The sequence below is a fragment of the Lupinus angustifolius genome, chromosome LG17, assembly GCF_001865875.1.
Source record: "Lupinus angustifolius cultivar Tanjil chromosome LG17, LupAngTanjil_v1.0, whole genome shotgun sequence".
Taxonomy (NCBI): Eukaryota; Viridiplantae; Streptophyta; class Magnoliopsida; order Fabales; family Fabaceae; genus Lupinus; species Lupinus angustifolius.
This window is the reverse complement of record NC_032025.1, coordinates 4,491,670-4,509,120: the sequence shown is the minus strand read 5'-3', so window position 1 is coordinate 4,509,120 and position 17,451 is coordinate 4,491,670. Positions and strand designations below refer to the sequence as shown.

The window sequence follows — 17,451 nt, the reverse complement described above, 5'->3', positions numbered from 1 at the left end:
AATCTCTAAAGATTTAATTTTCTAATCAAATTGATTTGTGCAACACAATTAGATTGATATGAACTTTCTAATTTGATTTGCGTATTTCCATATCGCAATCTTAATTTGATTTTTGAATCCTTAAAGATTTAGTTATTATCAAGGTGATTCATGCAACTTAATCAAATGGATATGATGTGATTCAAATTAAATATTTTCAAACCTTTAATTTATCCAATAATCCAATCGAATCTTTAACTCATTCACTTTTTAGTTTTATTTATTTATTACTATTATTTTTAGAATAACTCTAAAAAATCATTTTTTTAGAATAACTCTAAAAAAATCATTTTTTTTCAGAATTCAATTACTTTAAACTTGAATTTTGGTTAACCTAATTACTTAGATTTAGGAACCTTAACAAATAGTTTAATCTTGTAATTTTAAATTTGAATTTTGGTTAACCTAATCACTTAGATTTAGGAACATTAACATAACATGTTTAGTTTTTTTATTTTAAAATTTTTTAGGTTTTTTCTGGACCAGACAAAAATGGATATTCTAGATACCATTTTCCCCTTTCTATAAATAGAACACAGGTCAGTTAATCAAAGTAAATTTTTAGATACTCTTTCAATATTCACACTTCACATTCTCTTCATTTCTTTCATCTTCAATAATAGAAGTTTCTTATTCATTACTTCTTGAGTTCTTTCCAACTCATCTTTTTCTTCATAACCATATTTCTTTTATATATTGCTCTCACTTTAATTATATGATTTGCATCCCTCGTTTTTATACTGTGATATATGATTGTCTCATGATACATAAATCTAGTGAATTATAGTATGATATAATCTTTATTTTTACCTTTGTAGTAAAGGTTTCCTTCTTTATATTTAGTGATATCTAAACATCATTAAACCAGTTGAATAAATATCACTTGTATAAAGTTTGCAATTTCAATTAGTTTTGTCATATCAAAACTAGAGAAGAAATTGACTAGAAACAAAATATTAAAAAAAACATGTGAGTATTTCCCTTAGAGAAATAATCATGAAGTTCTTAAATCTCTTATCCATAATAATATAAAATAATTCAACACAATAATGATTATTTATTTTTCAAAAAACATCTCATGTCATTTATAAATAAAAAATTAACTTGTAAACCTATAAATAAGAGGGTAATATATATATATATATAGATATATTATTAGTGTAAAAATTTATATATAATTATCATATTATTCATCATTCATTTGAGTTACTTTTTTGAAGAATCATTAAATAATTAAATATAAATAATAAACATTAAAATGATAATAATGTTTCTACATTTTTCTCAAAAATAATAGACACATTTTAAAAAATTATTTAGGGTGTGCATTTTTCACATTGGAATCAACATAGCACTGTCAGTGGAAGATAATCACATGATTTGTATTTTATATTCGGTAATGTACAAGGAATATTTTGTATTTTATTATATTTTATGAACTTTTATGCACATGGCTCAAACTATCATATATTTTTCCTTACTCACATGAGTCATATCGATATCAGTACCACGTAATAAATATCTTATTGTCCCTTTTTAGCTAATTTAAATATCCAATATTTATATAAACATATATTGCAATGTGAACACATATTGATGCAGGTGTGAACCCTCTTTTGCATGCTAGTCAAAGCAAGTGGTCACATCTGACACCACTTAAATAAATGCACCCATGAAACTGATTCTGACAAAGTGGTGTGGCAATATATTTATGGCACCGAACAATCTAACGGTCCAAAGAAAAACAACAACAATAATGCAATTTAATATGTGATGGAAATAAGTCAAATAACGCCACATATCAGCAATTATAAAGTGGGTATTTAACTTAGTATCCTCATATTCACATAGTATCACACATCAATAGTTGAAGAGAGGGAGTGAAATGGCAATAGAACCAGAATTAGAGCATCCTCAGAAGGCATTTGGATGGGCAGCGAGGGATACTTCAGGTATTCTAAGTCCATTCAAATTCTCAAGAAGGGAAACTGGTGAGAAAGATGTGGCATTCAAAGTGTTATACTGTGGAATATGTCACTCTGATCTTCACATGGTCAAGAATGAATGGGCCGTTTCCACTTATCCCATCGTACCTGGGTTTGCTTTCTACTTATATACTTTCATCTAACTCCCTTCGTAATATTTATTCCTTTTTTACTAGATATATCCTTCTTATGTGATTATTAATTTTTTACACTACTCACGTAAATTAGTAAAATATTAAATAGGGTTAAACATAAAAAATTACCTCAGTGGATTTGGATCACTCTTCACTTATTTGAAGAGCAGTTCCAATTAGTTACTTACCAAGAAAGATGAGGTTTTTGGTAGTAACAAAAAAACATAAAACAATTATTTAAAATTGACAAATAACAAAGGGATTAAGTCCTGATCAACTAGGACCAGTCAAAATGGAAATTAGATCCTTCTCCAATAATGAAGAATCTAATAATAGATGGAGATGGTAACTTCTATTCTAGAGGATCGTGACCTATGAGTAATGAGTAAACCATACAACTATCTAACTAATATAGTATTTTGAAATAAGTTAAGAGTTTTTTTTAGTAAACTTTTTTGTATGTTTATTTTCATATGATGAAAACTGGTCTAATTTCTAAAGAGAGAAGATGAATTGATTAGAAAATACTTAAAATTAATATTTTGTGGATGAACATGATTTATGTTATAGTATTATGCAACTTAGTGAAATAAAATTTGAATGTTGTTGTATTAAATAAATTAAAAAAAACTTATATGAGATGGAAACGATGGTTATATTAATTTTTTATATGTTCATTTTCTTCTCGTAATTAAGCTCAAATGAAATGAATGACTTTTCTAAAAATTGGTTTGTGTCGATTGTTTCGACCGGTAAACCAGTAAACTGATCCTAATGCTACTAATTATATCATTCATGCAATTATATTAATTAAAATTGATTAAATTGGCCAATTTTTATTTAAAACTAATTTTTTAATAAAAAATTATTGGTTTTTTATTGATTCTTCAATATTAATGATAATATATTATATTTGTATATCTTGTTAAAATGTAATTCAAAAGAGATAGTTTAGTTAGTTAGGAATCTTACTATAAATAGATGTGCATACCCAACTTAACTAACTGAATTTCCAGAAATAGAAAGTGCCTCAATTTCATTCCATAACTTCATCTTCTTCATTCATCTTCTTCTTTTCTTCTTGTGTGATCCAACAAACTGGTATCAAGAGCCATACAACACTCACGAACAACCTTCAATCAACCATCATCTATCCTTTCTTTCTTCACTCTTCTACTTTCCTCTCTAATTCTTTTTCTGCTGCACAAATTGCACAAATGGGACAAACTGGCTTCCCTGCAAACCTGCCAATCCTCGACGGGAAGAACTGGAACAGGTGGAGAATACAAATGTCAGCAATTATGGGATTTCAAGATGTGAACGAAATTGTAGAAGAAGGCTTCCCAACAATAACAGATTCATCAACAGAGGCACAAAGAAATCTGTACAAGAAAAGCAAGAAGAAAGATTGCAAGGCCATGTTCTTGCTGCATCAGTGTGTAGATGAAGCACACTTTGAAAAGATATCTGAGGCAAGAACAACAAAAGAAGCTCGGGATATTCTAGAAAAGAGCAATGAAGGTGCAGAACAATTGAAGAAGGTAAGATTGCAAACCATGAGGAGGCAATATGAGTTGATGCAAATGGAATCCAGTGAGAAAATTGCACAATTCTTCAACCGAATCATTAGCCACACTAATGTTATGAAAGCCAGTGGTGAGAAGATGACAGATCAAGCCATAGTGGAGAAGATATTGAGGACACTAAGCCCCAGATTTGACCATATAGTTGTTGCAATTGAGGAGTCCAAGAACCTAGAGGAACTGAAAATTGTAGACCTCCAAGGCTCTCTAGAGGCTCATGAACAAAGACTTATTGAAAGATCTTTGGAAAAACCTGCTGAACAAGCATTACAAGCATGCACCTCAAGGAAAGGAGGATATGGTAACAAGGGTGGACAAAGGGGCAGAGGCAGAGGTAGAGAACAAAGAAGAGGCAATCACAGATTCTCTCAAACCTCAGATCAAGAAAGGGTTGAGGCTGACCAAGCAGAACAGGCAACAAGAAGGGGTGAAAATCAGAGATGGCAGAACAACAAGAAAAAGGTTGATAGGAGGAAGTTGAAGTGCTTCAACTGTAACAAAATTGGCCACTTCAGTAGTGAATGCCAAACAACATCAAGCCATGGAGAAGGAAGAGGAAGGCATCACACTGAGGCATACTTGGTCAAGAAGGAAAGCACTGAAAGTCTGTATGATGAACCAGTATTACTGATGATGACCACAAATGATGAATCAAACAGCAATGACAAGTGGTACATAGACTCAGGATGCTCAAACCACATGACTGGAAATAGAAATTGGTTGGTGAATTTTGATGAGAGCAGGAAAAGCAATGTGAGATTTGCAGATAGCAGATTGATTCAGGCAGAAGGAACAGGTGATGTCCTAATTTGCAGAAATGATGGGAAGAATGTAATGATATCAGATGTGCTATATGTACCAAACATGAAAAGCAACCTACTCAGCTTGGGACAATTGGTAGAAAAAGGATTCTCTGTCCAGATGCATCATGGAGTCCTAGAAATATTTGATGCAGATAAGAAGAGAGTATTGAAAGTACCCCTTGCACAGAACAGAACCTTCCAGGTTAGCCTAAGAACAATTGAGACTCAATGCCTAGCAGCAACATCATTAGCAGAAGAATCTTGGTTGTGGCACCTAAGGCTAGGACATCTAAACTTCAGAGACCTGAATCTACTAAGATCAAAAGAAATGGTCAAGGGACTACCACTAATCCAAGCCCCTAACAAAGTATGTGATAGTTGCCAAATAAGCAAACAATCAAGGACATCATTCAGTGCACACACACCTGCCAGAGCAAATGACCTCCTACATGTCATATACTCTGATGTATGTGGCCCTCTTGACACACCTTCCCTAGGAGGAAGCATGTATTTTGTAACTTTTGTTGATGAGTTAAGCAGAAAACTATGGCTGTATTTGATAAAGAACAAGAGTGATACATTCTCAATATTCAAAGAGTTCAAGACTCTAGTAGAGAAGCAATCAGAGAAATCCATCAAGGTGTTAAGAACTGATGGAGGAGGTGAGTACACTTCAAAAGAGTTTGAAGAATTCTGCAAAGAGCAAGGGATTGTGCATGAGGTGACTGCTCCTTATACACCACAACACAATGGCATAGCAGAGAGAAGAAACAGAACCATTTTAAACATGGTTAGAAGTATGCTAAGAGGTAAGGAACTCTCTCATGAATATTGGGGAGAAGCTGCTGCTACTGCAGCATACATACTGGATAGGTGCCTAACAAAGAAGCTTGATAACCAAGTCCCTGAAGAAGCATGATCAGGTATCAAACCCTCTGTGAAACACCTCAGAATCTTTGGATCTTTGTGCTATAGACATGTACCAGACCAGATGAGAAGAAAGCTTGACAACAAGGCTAAGGCTATGATCCTATTGGGCTACAATTTAACAGGGTCATACAAACTATACAACCCTGACACAAAACAGATAATATTCAGCAGGGATGTTGTCTTTGATGAGCCAAACTCTTGGAAAAGTATGCAGGAGAATCACACACCTCTGGCTAAAATACAAATAGATTGGGAAACTGATAAATCAATGGTGCATGAGGACAGAGCTGACACAACTACATCACCTCAGCAAGAAAGACACAGATCAACAAGAACAAGAAATCCACCACACTGGCTATCAGACTATGTAATGAACCCTGATGATGATGTGAACCAAGAGGGTGACATAGTACAACACATGGCATTATTTGCTGATGCAGAATCAATAAGTTTTGAAGAAGCAGCATCCAGTAGCACTTGGAGAGCAGCCATGTTGGAAGAAATCAAGTCCATTGAAAAGAACAACACATGGGAACTAGTAGAGCTGCCAGATAAAAAGAAGCCTATATCAGTGAAGTGGATCTTCAAGGTCAAACTAAGACCTGATGGCTCCATAGCAAAACAAAAGCTAGGCTTGTAGCCAAAGGGTTTATGCAGAAGAAAGGGCTTGATTACTCTGAAGTGTTTGCACCAGTAGCTAGGCTAGAGACAGTGAGACTTATTATTGCACTAGCTAGCTGGAGAAACTGGAATTTGTGGCAACTAGATGTGAAATCAGCTTTCCTCAATGGCCCTCTAGAGGAATTGGTGTATGTCACTCAACCACCAGGCTTCATCAACAAAGGAAATGAACACAAAGTACTCAGACTCAACAAGGCTCTCTATGGTTTGAAGCAGGCACCTAGAGCTTGGGACAAAAGGATTGACAAGTTCCTTTCCAACTCTGGTTTCCTGAAGTGTGAAGTAGAATATGGGGTGTACACCAAAACCACAAACCAGAACAAGGATATCCTACTAATTTGCCTTTATGTTGATGACTTGCTCATAACAGGTAGCTGCTCTAAAGGAATTGAAGAACTCAAAGGCAGCCTAAAAGGGGAATTTGAAATGACAGACCTAGGAAAACTAGCATACTTCCTTGGTCTGGAATTTCAATACACAAACAAAGGAGTTTTCATGCATCAAAAGAAGTACCTGCTGGAGATTCTTAACAAGTTTAAAATGATAAACTGCAATCCTACTGAAACTCCAGCTAAACTGAATCAAAGGCTAGGAAATTGTGAAGAGGAAGAGCCTGCTGATGCAACTGTTTTCAGGCAAATTGTAGGAAGCTTGAGATACATCTGCCATACCAGACCAGAAATCTCATTCAGTGTAGGAGTAACCAGCAGATTCATGAGCAATCCAAAACAATCTCACATGCTTGCAGCCAAGAGAGTCCTAAGGTATCTGAAAGGAACAATGGATTTTGGCATTGTGTTTCCTCATGAAGATGAAAGAATCAGACCACATCTCATGGCCTACTCTGATTCGGATTGGTGTGGAGACATTTTGGATAGGAAGAGCACTATGGGATATGTTTTCATCATAGCAGGGGCACCAATATCTTGGTGCTCCAAGAAACAAAAGGTTGTTGCCTTGTCAACCTGTGAGGTAGAGTACATAGCTGCCTGTTCAGCAGCATGTCAAGCATCTTGGTTATCATCTGTGTTGATGGAAATTGGCATGACAGAAAGCAATGAAGTTGAGCTAATGGTAGATAGCAAGTCAGCCATTGATCTAGCACGAAATCCGGTTTCCCATGGCAGAAGCAAACATATAGAGACAAAGTACCACTACATTAGACAACAAGTGGCTGAAGGAAAAATCAAGCTATCTCACTGCAAAACAGAGGTGCAATTGGCAGACATCATGACCAAGGCTTTGAAGATAGAAAGGTTCAAATGCTTAAGGAAGATGATAGGGATTTGCTGTCTAGGTGATATGTGAGGGCTGGAATCTAGTTGGAATTTTTCATTATGTGTTGTTTTGAATCATGGGGGGTGTTAGAATGTAATTCAAAAGAGGTAGTTTAGTTAGTTAGGAATCTTACTATAAATAGATGTGCATACCCAACTTAACTAACTGAATTTCCAGAAATAGAAAGTGCCTCAATTTCATTCCATAACTTCATCTTCTATCATCTTCTTCATTCATCTTCTTCTTTTCTTCTTGTGTGATCCAACATATCTAACTTCACTGATATACGACTTAATTAATGAAATAATCCTGATTCTAACAATCAAGATACATGAGCATCTAATTTTACTTCACATCTCTCATTTTACTTTTATATTAATCTTTATTTGATCTTTTGTGATGTTCTATATGTGTTGTGTGTATCTCACAATGCTACAGACTCTTGTTTGTAAAATAGAATTCCAGGGATTAATTCATTTGATTCTAATTACTTGGCCTACTAAATATAGGCATGAGATAGCTGGTATAGTAACAGAAGTGGGAAGCAAGGTACAAAAGTTCAAAGTTGGAGACAAGGTTGGTGTGGGGTGCTTGGTTGGTTCATGCCGTTCATGCCAAAGCTGTCATGACAACCTTGAGAATTACTGTTCAAGTTCTATTCTCACATATAGTGCCAAGAATATTGATGGCACCATCACATATGGAGGCTACTCTGACTCAATGGTTGCTGATGAACACTTTGTGATCAGCATTCCTGATAACTTGCCTCTTGATGCTGCAGCTCCTCTCCTTTGTGCTGGGATCACAGTGTATAGTCCTCTTAGATATTTTGGACTAGACAAGCCCGGTTTGCATATCGGCGTGGTTGGCCTTGGTGGGTTGGGTCATATGGCTGTGAAGTTTGCCAAAGCCTTTGGAGCTAAGGTGACAGTAATTAGTACATCGCCTAACAAAAAGGAGGAAGCAATACAAAATCTTGGAGCTGACTCGTTTCTGATAAGTCGTGACCCTGATCAAATGCAGGTAAATTTCCTTTGCATTGTGAATACATGTTTCTTTGAATTGACAATGATAATGAATTCACTAATGCTTTTCTCTAATGTTTTTCTATTTTTATAGGCTGCAATTGGCACTTTGGATGGCATTATTGATACAGTTTCTGCATTTCATCCCCTCTTACCAGTGATTAGTTTATTGAAGTCTCATGGAAAGCTTGTAATGGTTGGTGCACCAGAACAGCCTTTAGAGTTGCCAGTTTTTCCTTTACTTCTTGGTAAGGATATGAAAAAATGTTTCCTTAGTAAAGTGCAACTCACCATAGTTTATTTACCATTAATGGAGAGAAATAATTTGTATCTTACCATTCGTTATTATTTTTGTACCAATTTCCTAGAATGGGTGAAGGTTAAAATGATTATTACAATGCTTACTATTGTTACATTATTGATAGGGAGAAAGTTAATAGCTGGAAGTAACATTGGAGGGTTAAAGGAGACACAAGAAATGATTGACTTTGCTGCAAAACACAATATCAAACCTGAAATTGAGGTCATTCCTATTGATTATGTGAACACAGCAATCGAGCGTCTCCTCAAAGCAGATGTGAAATATCGATTTGTGATTGACATTGGAAATACACTGAAACCAAGCTCTTAAATCTTGCTTGATTCAGATTTCAGCAAAAGATGAAGCACCACTTTTCAAGGAGATTTCAGATTTCTATATGCATTATGTATCACATTCTGTTGGATAAACATATTTCAATTTCATTTCATTCCACGCCTTGACATTTTATTACATTAGACACTCTCTTCTTTCATCTATAAGACAGAAATATTAACCTAATACATATTGATGTCAATTGACTGGCATTATTATTTTCTTTCTTCACAATTTATGCTTTCTTGCCAATGGTATTGATGATGCTATCTATGACTTTAGATTAAATGCCGAATGAAAAAATAATCCTAATGCAGAGTCACATGAGCTTATTGTCCCATTACAAGTTATATATATGCACATCAAACACCCTGAGTTGCAGGACCTTCTAGGCGGATATAATCATACATAACTCCAGCGAAAGGGCTTCTACCTGTTGCTTGCCTCAGATAGATGGTGTTATTTCCCTTTACCAAATGACTGCTAGGAATAGGTATGCTAAACAGCCAGTACAAGCCATGTATGCCGTGCCTTGCTATGGCATTGTCGCCGCCAATTAGCCCTGTTGTGAAGATCGGCGAACCAGCATTTGGATCGTTGAGCCGAACCTGATAACCCATTACAAAAATAAGTTAGCGATGATTATCAATGTTTCAAGTTGTTTTACGATATTGTTTTGTAGACAATTGTGGGAAAATAGGACCGATATGTGTTATGACCGTGGAGACTAACAAAACAGTGACGTACCTGCACTTCAGCACCATTAGCGGATGCTAGAGCCAGGTGTAGTGTGTAATCTCCGTTCGATACACTATCTTGAAGTTGAAATACAATCTGCCATATGGTTGGCTGGTATGTGTTTTCTACTTTCCTGCATAAACCAATGCTGTTTAGAGGAAAAAGAAACAAAACTTGAGAAAATTAACCATTTCTACTAACAATTGTTACCTGGTAACATGAGCATAAAACCAATCCTTTTTATAGTCACTAACACCAACAGTGAAGACAAGATCATTTTGGGGATATATTTCAGAGTAACGTGCCCACAACCCGTATTCCCTAAACCTTTTACAACAGAAATACTGTATGTTAGTAAACCTGGAAAAGTGTGAAGATTAATAAAAGCTAGCATCAATTGTTAGCAATGGGGTTTGGACTAACTTGTCTTTAGTATCATTCTTGTATAAGTTGTTCAAGAGATTTGGGTAAGGATCTGGTACATAGAATTCTGCAGCTGAACGATCTGGAGTGCCAATTTCCCAAAGGGTAGGACCATTTCTTGGAGGACTATATAGGAGCGAATCCAAGTTGAGGTCTCTTCCTATAGGTACAAACAATTAATTTCAAATGGAATAAATTATAATTTGTTTGTATCTAAACCCAGAAGACAAGAAAAAATTCATAAGTACTTAATTAATATTTGACATGTGTAAAGGTATTTTAGATTTGACAAACCATACATGTTAAATATTGATTTGATAACATATAATAAGAAATTTCTATACAAGAACCAATTCTGAAACAGAGTTGAAGATGTTTTACCTGGTGTAATGGTAATTGTCTTCTCATATTTGTAATCACCAATAAAGCCAGGAACCCATGCATACAAATTATATTCTCCAGGTACAATATTTTTTATTTCAAAGTGTCCATTCCCATCAGTTCGAGTCCAGAATTGATAACCCTGCAAGTTGATGGCATATAATTCACTTTTAGTTACATCAAAGGCAATTCAAAGTTCAAGAAACTATGTCTAAATGGCTCCAACTAAAATTGTACCTTGCTTTCTTGTTGCCATGATCCTGCATTTCCAGGAACAGCTAGACCAACGTAAGCATTCTTAGCAGGTTGAGCCCTACCTTCGGTTATGAATCTGGTAAAGCAAAGAACTTAAGCTCGTTTCTAAAAGTGATTCTATGACAAGAGAAATTCATGCATTGACCTAGAGCATGCAAATCAGATGCAGTAATAGGCAATATGTAAAATGGTTGATCTAATACATCAAATTCATTATAAAAAAGGTTTTAAGTAAATTAAACCAAATAATAAAATTTAAGAGTAAACAAAGCATTAAACTATAGAGTTTTATTATTTCCATATCAACTTCTGAATGTCATATTTGATACTGAGTAATGTCACTAATGTCCATAAAATATTTTAGTTTATAGCATATACCTATCTTGGATATTTAAAACTCCTTCTACTCTACCCCTTTGTTTGGCTGGAAAGAAATCCTTTGATTTAGTGAAATCATAAGGCCAACTTTGGACTTCTTTGGTTTTCTGAATCAATCAAAGAACAACAATAAATTGCATGTTGCCAATAACATAGTCACTTACACATTAACAGTAATAATGTGTATGATAAAGATCAAAGCTTAAGGGCAATTATTACCTGTTGTACAGCATCTGACCACAGAGTTTTGTATTTAGCATTACTTTCAGCAGAGTTAAGGTAAGTAAAAAATGGTCCATAAACCTTTTTATGAGTTTCTCCTTGTTGAAATGTCATGCCTAGGCTCTTTCCAGCATAGTGTGTGCTCACAAACATCTACACGTACAAAAGTTGCTTAATATCATTGATATGATAGTTAAAATAATAAAATTCTTACGTTACGAGGAGATAAGTTATCTCCTGGTATAAGAAAATATTTTATTCTCTACAAATAATGATATATAGTACTTTAGTATGTTATTCGGATGCATAATAAATTTCTCTAGAGAAGATGAACTTACGTTGAGTAAAATTGGGCCAACATGGGAAGTGAGATCTTGATGAACAGGTCCACCATTGCGGAACTCATTACTTGGTGTTATCATCCAAATACCCACTGATTGTTTAGAATCGTGGGTAATCCAACCTTGAAGAATGTTGTCTTGGTTCTCACACGAATATTGGTATTTGTCGTCCACCTAAGTCCAACACAACCATTCAATCATTAAGGTGCATTTTAAGGTTTAAACACATAAAACCACATCATAAGCATGAAATATAACTATAATGTTAATAATGACAAGTCCTAAAATGAAAAATGAGGAACATGCAGAAAGGGTTTTACCTCTCCAATAAATTCTGGGTTAGATGCATTGGTTATACGAACAGCTTCAGGATAATCCAATTTTGTACCCATTTCTCTTTCTCTTTCTGAAGGCATGTTCCTTTGCCTAGTATCTGATATTGCCATGTAGTTGAACCTGCATAAGTGGTTTTTCATTATTAGTTAACCATTTTTTTCTTTCAGGATAACCTCAGAAGAAATGTACATAAAGAACAATTTTACATAATAAAAAACTGGTGTAGGTATGTTTATTCTCAATTTCACCGGTTAATCAGATATGTTAAAAGTTTAATTTTAATTTACCTATTTACATTTTATGTAACTATTAGATAGTATTACTAGGACAATAAAGTACTGAAAATAATCTGAATCTGTATAGCATATTTCCTCTCAAATCCTTGTTCCTTTATTCGTTAACAAAGGGACAAACAAAGAAACAGTTTCTTTTTAGTCTAGAGTATTTTTGGAATGGTTTTATATATCATCAACTAATTATATAATATGTGAAATTTTTATATATTTATTTTGAGAGTAGTACATTTAATATAATAATATAATTTTGTTTAAAGCCCAACAAAACCCAAGCTAATCGAGAATACATTACAAGCATCAGCTAGTGCACTAAGAGCAGCAAATTTTTATATATTTATCTTTTTTTTTGAGAAAATTATATTAATAAAAAATAATTATAAAGGAAAAGAAAAAAAAAAGAAAACAAGAAGACAAGAACCTATTACAAATTGGCATTAAGACAAGATATTGAGAGAGTTAAACAATTATATATTTATGTATTGTCAGAGTTAAACAATTAAAAAGATAATAATATGATATGAAGTATTGTGCGAGTATTACATATTTAGTTTTTTTTTAAATCGGTTTAATCTTTTAACTTATATATTTGTGTGACAAAATTTATATACGTTGATAAGTTGAAATTTGTCTTTTAACAAAAAAGTTTTTTGTAAAATATATACTAGCTCACCTATGTGTACTTTTTAATCTATTGGTGTTTTTTCCTTTTTATGGTGAAATTTCATCTCAAGCTGTAATAAAACGAGTTTAAAATATGTATACTGACAGTTTTTGTCAGTTTATCATCCATTATTCATCATTAATTTATATTATTTTTATTTGAGAGTTAATTGTAATTAATAAATTAATGATGAATGATTTATTGACATTGTAAAAAGTGGTTTAGGCTTGTGGGTATAATTTTGCACATATCTAGTTATGCACATAAGTGATAATTTTGTTTATTCATTTATATGTTATTGATTAACGTTTGCTTTTTCACAAAATAATGTATAAAAATCCCATCCTTTAAAGAAAGAAGAATCCCCTCTTACAGCCTTGAGGTAACATGAATCATTTGTCCATGTTTCAATATCACTTAATTAAAAGAATTTAAAATATGTGTTATTAGTGTAAAATTTTATACTATTAATTTATATTACTTTTCCTTGAAAATAAATAATAGTAATATATGAATAATAAACAATTTGTTAACAGTACAAAAAATACTTACATTTTATATATATATATATATATATATATATATTAAATCCTAATAAAACACATTGCATGCTATATTTTTCAACAATATTTGGGATAGTTTTTATTTAGATTATTTTATTAATTATTTTTAATCAAATACATAGCAATGTGATAACATATAAAATATTAATTACCTTTCATGAAGCTTGTAAACAAATCTAATTTGATAAACTTCTACGGCAGGTAGTCCTTCTGGACGATCAAATATTACATATGAATAAAATCCTGAATCGCCTTTTCGCAATATGTACCTGCAAATTTTATTTTCTTCTATTAGTAAGATGTCAGAATAAATTTATACTTGAAATAATAATAATGTTAATTAGTTCAAAACCAAGAAAAGTTTCTTTCTTTTAGATATCAAATTAATACGAATGATTAAGACAATTGAATCCACCTTTTATCTATGCTCATGGGGACATTTGAGCCTCTCAAAGAAGTTGTCCATGTTCTTGAAAATGAAACCTCCACCTTGTTCTCATCCTGTTCTATGATTGAAAACTTTGTCCCTTCGATTCTGCAGTACACAGATTCAATTCAATCATATAAGTTTCTCCATTGAATGACGTTAGTGCATTATGCATGCAATTACTTTTATAATTAGTGGTATATGTTTTTTCCCCAACAAAAGTGTCATATCCTGCAACAACCAAAGAATAGTTTTTTTAACCGTAGACATTATCAATTTAGAGTTTAACCTCGTACCAATAAAACTCTTTCAATTTTTTGATTTACTTATGTAGTACTATGCATTATCTAACAATGAAATAGTATAGTAACATATATTGGTTTTTCTTGTAACTTATAATTGGGTTGGTAACTCGTGGAAGTTTATTAGGAGTTTAATGACACATATGGAAGTTTATTAGGAGTATCCCTAATTTACAATTTGTTAGCTTGTTATTATCAGTTACCTATTATTTTTGGGCACATTACGTTTGATTGTTATTAATTTCAACAAGTGTATAAATACAGAAATATAATGAGAGTAGTTGAAACATTATACCTCTGAAAGATACCTGGTTTTCCCGGTTCATTCCAAACAACATCAAAGTACCTAGAAATATTAGAGCGCATTGATTATGTAAATTAATTCATGACTTATATGGATATAGAGTAGATCCAGTTTTTATGTCATAAAATTCAGTTTGATTAAATATGAAGTAGGTAGGTACCCTCTATCGGTTCTTTTATGATTAGGATTAAACGCATCAATTCCAGCATATGATATTCCTAGGATATAGCCTTCGGGGTTTGCAAACGTGACAGTAACGATGCCATTGCCAATTACCACCTGAAAATATAAACCAATTGTTTAAAACTTAATATATATATATATATTAATTATGAAGCATGGGTACTTTAATATAATGTATTTATATCTGATATCAATGAAGTTTATATATTGTATATAAACAAGTATTTAAGGAGAAAATCTAAGCAATGATGTTTTTTCTATTAATTTTTTTCATTAAATATAAACTGGCTATCACCTGCTTAGGATGCTGTGAATTCACGGTGACTGCAGATTGCCCAGATACGGATTTTAGGATGCTGAATAATAAAAATAATAAAATAAAGTTTAGGCCAATAAAAATAATAAAAGTAAGTTCAGGACAATAAAAAATAATATATAAAGTTCAGGGGAATTAAATGTAACAGTAATAAATTCAAAGCCTTAGGTTATCATTTAAATAGGACAATATTGAAAGGTAAAAAAAATTAAGAGAGGGGAATCTACCAAAATAAGAATAAAGAACGAGACAACATAGGTCAATTATTGCATGCATAGTCCTGTGCTACAGTGCTAGGGAGTGCTAATTTTCCCCTCCTTATTCCCATTAGAAAACCGTATTTGGTACCCTATGGTGGGAATTTGTATGAAAGCGAAATATAACTAAAATCTAAATACACAAACATTCAAATAATTCCACAAATGTATGTAAGTGTGAAAGTGGTGATGTGTTTACATAAACAGCATAATGTGAATTTTTGGTGCATGCACTTTCACCGCTTATGTTATGTTCTGAAAGTAAGTATGTAATAAATTGCACAAATTAAATTTAATGATATATTAACATTTTAATATAATATATTTATTAACTTTAACTTATTTGTTTTTTTGAGTTCTTGTTAAGGTATCCACTTAGCCTTTGGATGAGAGACTAATGTTTTTTGATATTATAAAAACACTTTCCAAATCGACAACCCTTATTTAGGTCTACAAATACTAACATTACGTAAAAGTTCATGTTTTAATATATATAAATAATGTCTTTCTTTTGAATGCTCTCTCATGTTTTCTTACTTTTTATTTTATTGTGACTCACTATTGTCAAAGAACTAAATAGAGAAGCAAGAGACTAGGGATAACCTATATGATGAATTCTCCTGATCAGAAGAGGAACCAAGCAAAAAGTGGAGCTGTAAAACCATTCCAAAACACCATAGGAAGATAACCTGTTTCCTCATCATTCTTGCCACCTTCATCTTTTCCCAATATCAACCTGCATCAAATTTGCAACTTCATATAAAAAATAAGGTCTCAAGTTGTTAAAGAATGTGGAAAAATACTTTATTTATATATATATATATATATCAGAGTTTTGCTGCCGTAATATTGCAGTTTTAAGAGTATGTAACGATATTATAATCACAGTTACAGCTGCATGGATTATTTCCCCGCAATTGTGATAAATGCGAGCACAATTTAAAACATCAATAGTCTAACATATATGTGTGGGGTGATGAACTGATAACTAAAGGAATTTAACCAGATAGTGTAACCCCAACCTTGACAATCTGAGCACCAATTTCCTTGTTGAGAATTCTGTTTGTGATTTACACAGAAAACAAGAAGATGGCAATATAACTAAGTTTATGTCCTAAAACAAGTTCCTCTTTCACAGTGGAATTGTGTTTCTTTGGAACCTTGACAAGAAAAACAATGTGAAGTGGATGGCCTTATATAACTGTAGCATAATGACTACGTGAAAACTACTTTCTCTCTTTCATACTGTCACATTTGTTAATTTTTGAGAAAAAATCTATAAAATTACCTTATATTTTATGCATTTTGTTAATAATCTACATTAATATTTTTTTTGCTAATTACTTATTACATTTTAACTATAGGTGAAATTTCTCCCTCCATACACATAATTTTAAATTAATATCAATCAAAAAGTCCTAGTTTTTAACCTGGAGTGTTATATCATTATTATTTAATTTTATCTTCTATATATTAATATTTTTAATTCTAAAATTTACTTATCATCTTTTTCTCAATCAATTTTGTATTTTATAGTAATTTTTTCCGGATATTTACATTGATTAACTTACAATGTTATATTGTGTGAGTCGAATAACATTTCATTATTAGCTTATTAGTAATCTAATAATATAGTTATACATAAACCAATTTCATCAAATAGTAAAGTTTAAGGGATTTTTAAAAATAAAAACTAGTTCATAGTTAATATTTATAAAAAACATAAACATTAGAGACTTAATGAATTTCTCCTTTTAATTTATTTGCCCTTTGACCTGTGGCATTGCTTTCTAAATTTCCATTCAAGTAATAGCAATTATTCCTTCAGGGTTAAAGTAATGTCCATAAAGGAAGCATCTAATGATCAAAGGAAATGGAAAAATACTATTGATTTTTATGATTATTTACAAAAAAATTATTATACGCAGGAAGATTATTAGTCAAGGTATAATAATTGAAGTAGATTATATTCCAAA

At 32.4% G+C, this 17,451-nt stretch overlaps 2 protein-coding genes across 2 annotated transcripts; one reads left to right on the top strand and one right to left on the bottom strand.

The window, feature by feature from the left end:
- On the top strand, window positions 1,886–9,310 carry LOC109331771 (probable mannitol dehydrogenase). The gene is made up of 4 exons (XM_019566484.1): window positions 1,886–2,136; window positions 7,943–8,456; window positions 8,553–8,706; window positions 8,884–9,310. The coding sequence occupies exons 1-4, from the start codon at window positions 1,925–1,927 to the stop codon at window positions 9,087–9,089; spliced, it is 1,086 nt and encodes a 361-aa protein (XP_019422029.1). The 5' UTR covers window positions 1,886–1,924; the 3' UTR covers window positions 9,090–9,310.
- Window positions 9,455–15,956, bottom strand: LOC109330801 (rhamnogalacturonate lyase B-like). The gene is made up of 16 exons (XM_019565079.1): window positions 15,940–15,956; window positions 15,198–15,258; window positions 14,876–14,998; window positions 14,711–14,757; window positions 14,102–14,221; window positions 13,839–13,955; window positions 12,151–12,286; window positions 11,828–12,004; window positions 11,487–11,642; window positions 11,268–11,374; window positions 10,872–10,965; window positions 10,635–10,776; window positions 10,254–10,413; window positions 10,041–10,157; window positions 9,840–9,963; window positions 9,455–9,700 (listed from the first exon to the last, which is right to left on the bottom strand). Exons 1-16 carry the CDS (start codon window positions 15,954–15,956, stop codon window positions 9,455–9,457), a joined length of 1,944 nt encoding a protein of 647 aa, XP_019420624.1.